This window comes from Aplysia californica, unplaced genomic scaffold (genome assembly GCF_000002075.1).
Source record: "Aplysia californica isolate F4 #8 unplaced genomic scaffold, AplCal3.0 scaffold02465, whole genome shotgun sequence".
Lineage (NCBI taxonomy): Eukaryota > Metazoa > Mollusca > Gastropoda > Aplysiida > Aplysiidae > Aplysia > Aplysia californica.
In genome coordinates this window covers 1-1,884 of record NW_004799735.1, presented here as the reverse complement: position 1 = coordinate 1,884, position 1,884 = coordinate 1, and the positions used below count along the sequence as shown (strand labels likewise).

General features: G+C 43.7%; 1 protein-coding gene across 1 annotated transcript; it reads right to left on the bottom strand.

The window, feature by feature from the left end:
- Positions 1-156: 156 nt before the first annotated feature.
- On the bottom strand, positions 157-1,728 carry LOC101859999 (circadian locomoter output cycles protein kaput-like). Its single transcript, XM_005113446.2, has 3 exons — positions 1,614-1,728; positions 916-1,105; positions 157-538 (listed from the first exon to the last, which is right to left on the bottom strand). Exons 1-3 carry the CDS (start codon positions 1,720-1,722, stop codon positions 343-345), a joined length of 495 nt encoding a protein of 164 aa, XP_005113503.2. The 5' UTR covers positions 1,723-1,728; the 3' UTR covers positions 157-342.
- Positions 1,729-1,884: the final 156 nt, after the last annotated feature.

Sequence of the window (1,884 nt, the reverse complement as noted above, 5' to 3'; positions counted from 1 at the left end):
GGGGGGATAAATGTTTCAATATAGGGGTTTGATCTCGGTCATTTAGGAGGTGGGCTCCACACCCTGCCTTTCAGGGCCACCTATACACTTTAGACGGAGTTGATGAACAAGTGTTTATACCTCGTATTTTCTATGTCACGTGGGACGTGTAATTTGTCATATTCACGGTGAAAGACGACCTTGGTACTTGGCAGATTTTTTTTTATGCCCCAAATCCTCAAAAACATATTTAATATAATGGTACATACTGGTTGGAAACTAGGCATTTCTACACATTGCTGGACATCTCTTTGCCAATGCTCATTAACAGGAGGGGGGTATGGGGCATACGTAAAAATATTGTCAACTACAGCAATACATTTCCGATTGGGATGCTTCCAGGGGGAGGTGGGGGGGGGAAGGTAAAAGAAAGAAGTAAGAAAACCGCTTACACTGTTCGTGGCATTTAGACACAATCTCAAGGTCATCAGGGTGGTAGTAGTCGTAACCCGACGTCCCCAGGACTTCAAACGGCAGGTAACCTATGATCGGTGGAGCTCTGGAGAAGCAACATATATTTGATATTTTAAAAACCTCCAAAGTTTAGATTTTGTTTCCGTCAGAGTTTTACAGCACTTGCAAAGGAAACAGATCAAAAACTTCAACTGTAAGAATCAAATAAACAAATTACTACATTTTCACTGTTTAAAAAAATGGAGATACGACAAAAAAGCACAGAGGTCGCGATCTGTGGCCCAAAATAACAAACTTTAACTTTAAGAAGAGGTCAAATAAACACATTACTTCCCCTATACACCTGTGGCCGAAAAACAAAACTTTATCTTTGAGAAGAGGGGGAAAAAAAAGACTTCCCGTGTACACAGTACAGCGCCTCACCTGTGGTCCACTTCCCGTGTACACAGTACAGCGCCTCACCTGTGGTCCAAAAACAAAAATTTCCACTCCAGCGAGTGACGAGAGGTGAACTCGTTAGTGGCCTCGTCCACCGTGGACATCTCCCGGATGATGTGAGAGGTCTGGAGGCGCACCGTGCAGCAGAAGCACAGCGACTGTTCTGGTAGGTCGATGCCAATAAAGTCGCTGTTGTCGTTCACCATGGCATCTTCTGAAACACACAGACAAATCACATACATATCAGTTTGTCAAGCACTTCAAAATGCACAAAGAAATCGGCTGCAATCTGGGTTGCTATCTCCGTTTATTTATCCTGGGTTTTTTTCATACTGCCCAACATTTCAACTCCTTCACAAATGAGTTCTGCTTCCTATTAACATTCTACTCTCTGAGAATGTTTCGGCGTTTGGCCTTGACTTGCTCGGTGCCTGTTCTCAAACTTTTTTAACATGACGTGATGAAATCATATAGCTTCCCTGAGCACCATACGCTGTTTGTTAGCGACACTCGGAGGGTGACGTACCTTCCTTGTGGTTCAACATCTTCCAAAACATTGGCAAGGATCGAACTCACAACTTCAGAGTACAGCTGACAGCCCTTCCTAGAGACAAGAAAAACCCTCAAAGTAACCTATCATGCCCACACTTATCTTTAGCCCGAGTATGTTCACACACTGATCAATCAACGGACTGGTACCAGTGAGCGTACACATGACATACCATCGGAATCACCGATGACTTGCGATGTCCCACAGACTCGGACATACTCGTATGTGATTGGCTCCCCTGGGTCGATGGTGCCTCGCTTCAGGTGGCAGGTGAATGACATCGTCTTCTCCTCTGTAAGTTTAGGTAAAGTGAAAAGTTTCACTGAAACGTTTTGAAAATAAAATCATAAAATGATTCTCTACTTCAGAGACGCTTGTATGGCATCATGGTAAAATACTCAACTCAAACACACCAACATTCTTCAGCCAGTGGGGCAACTTTT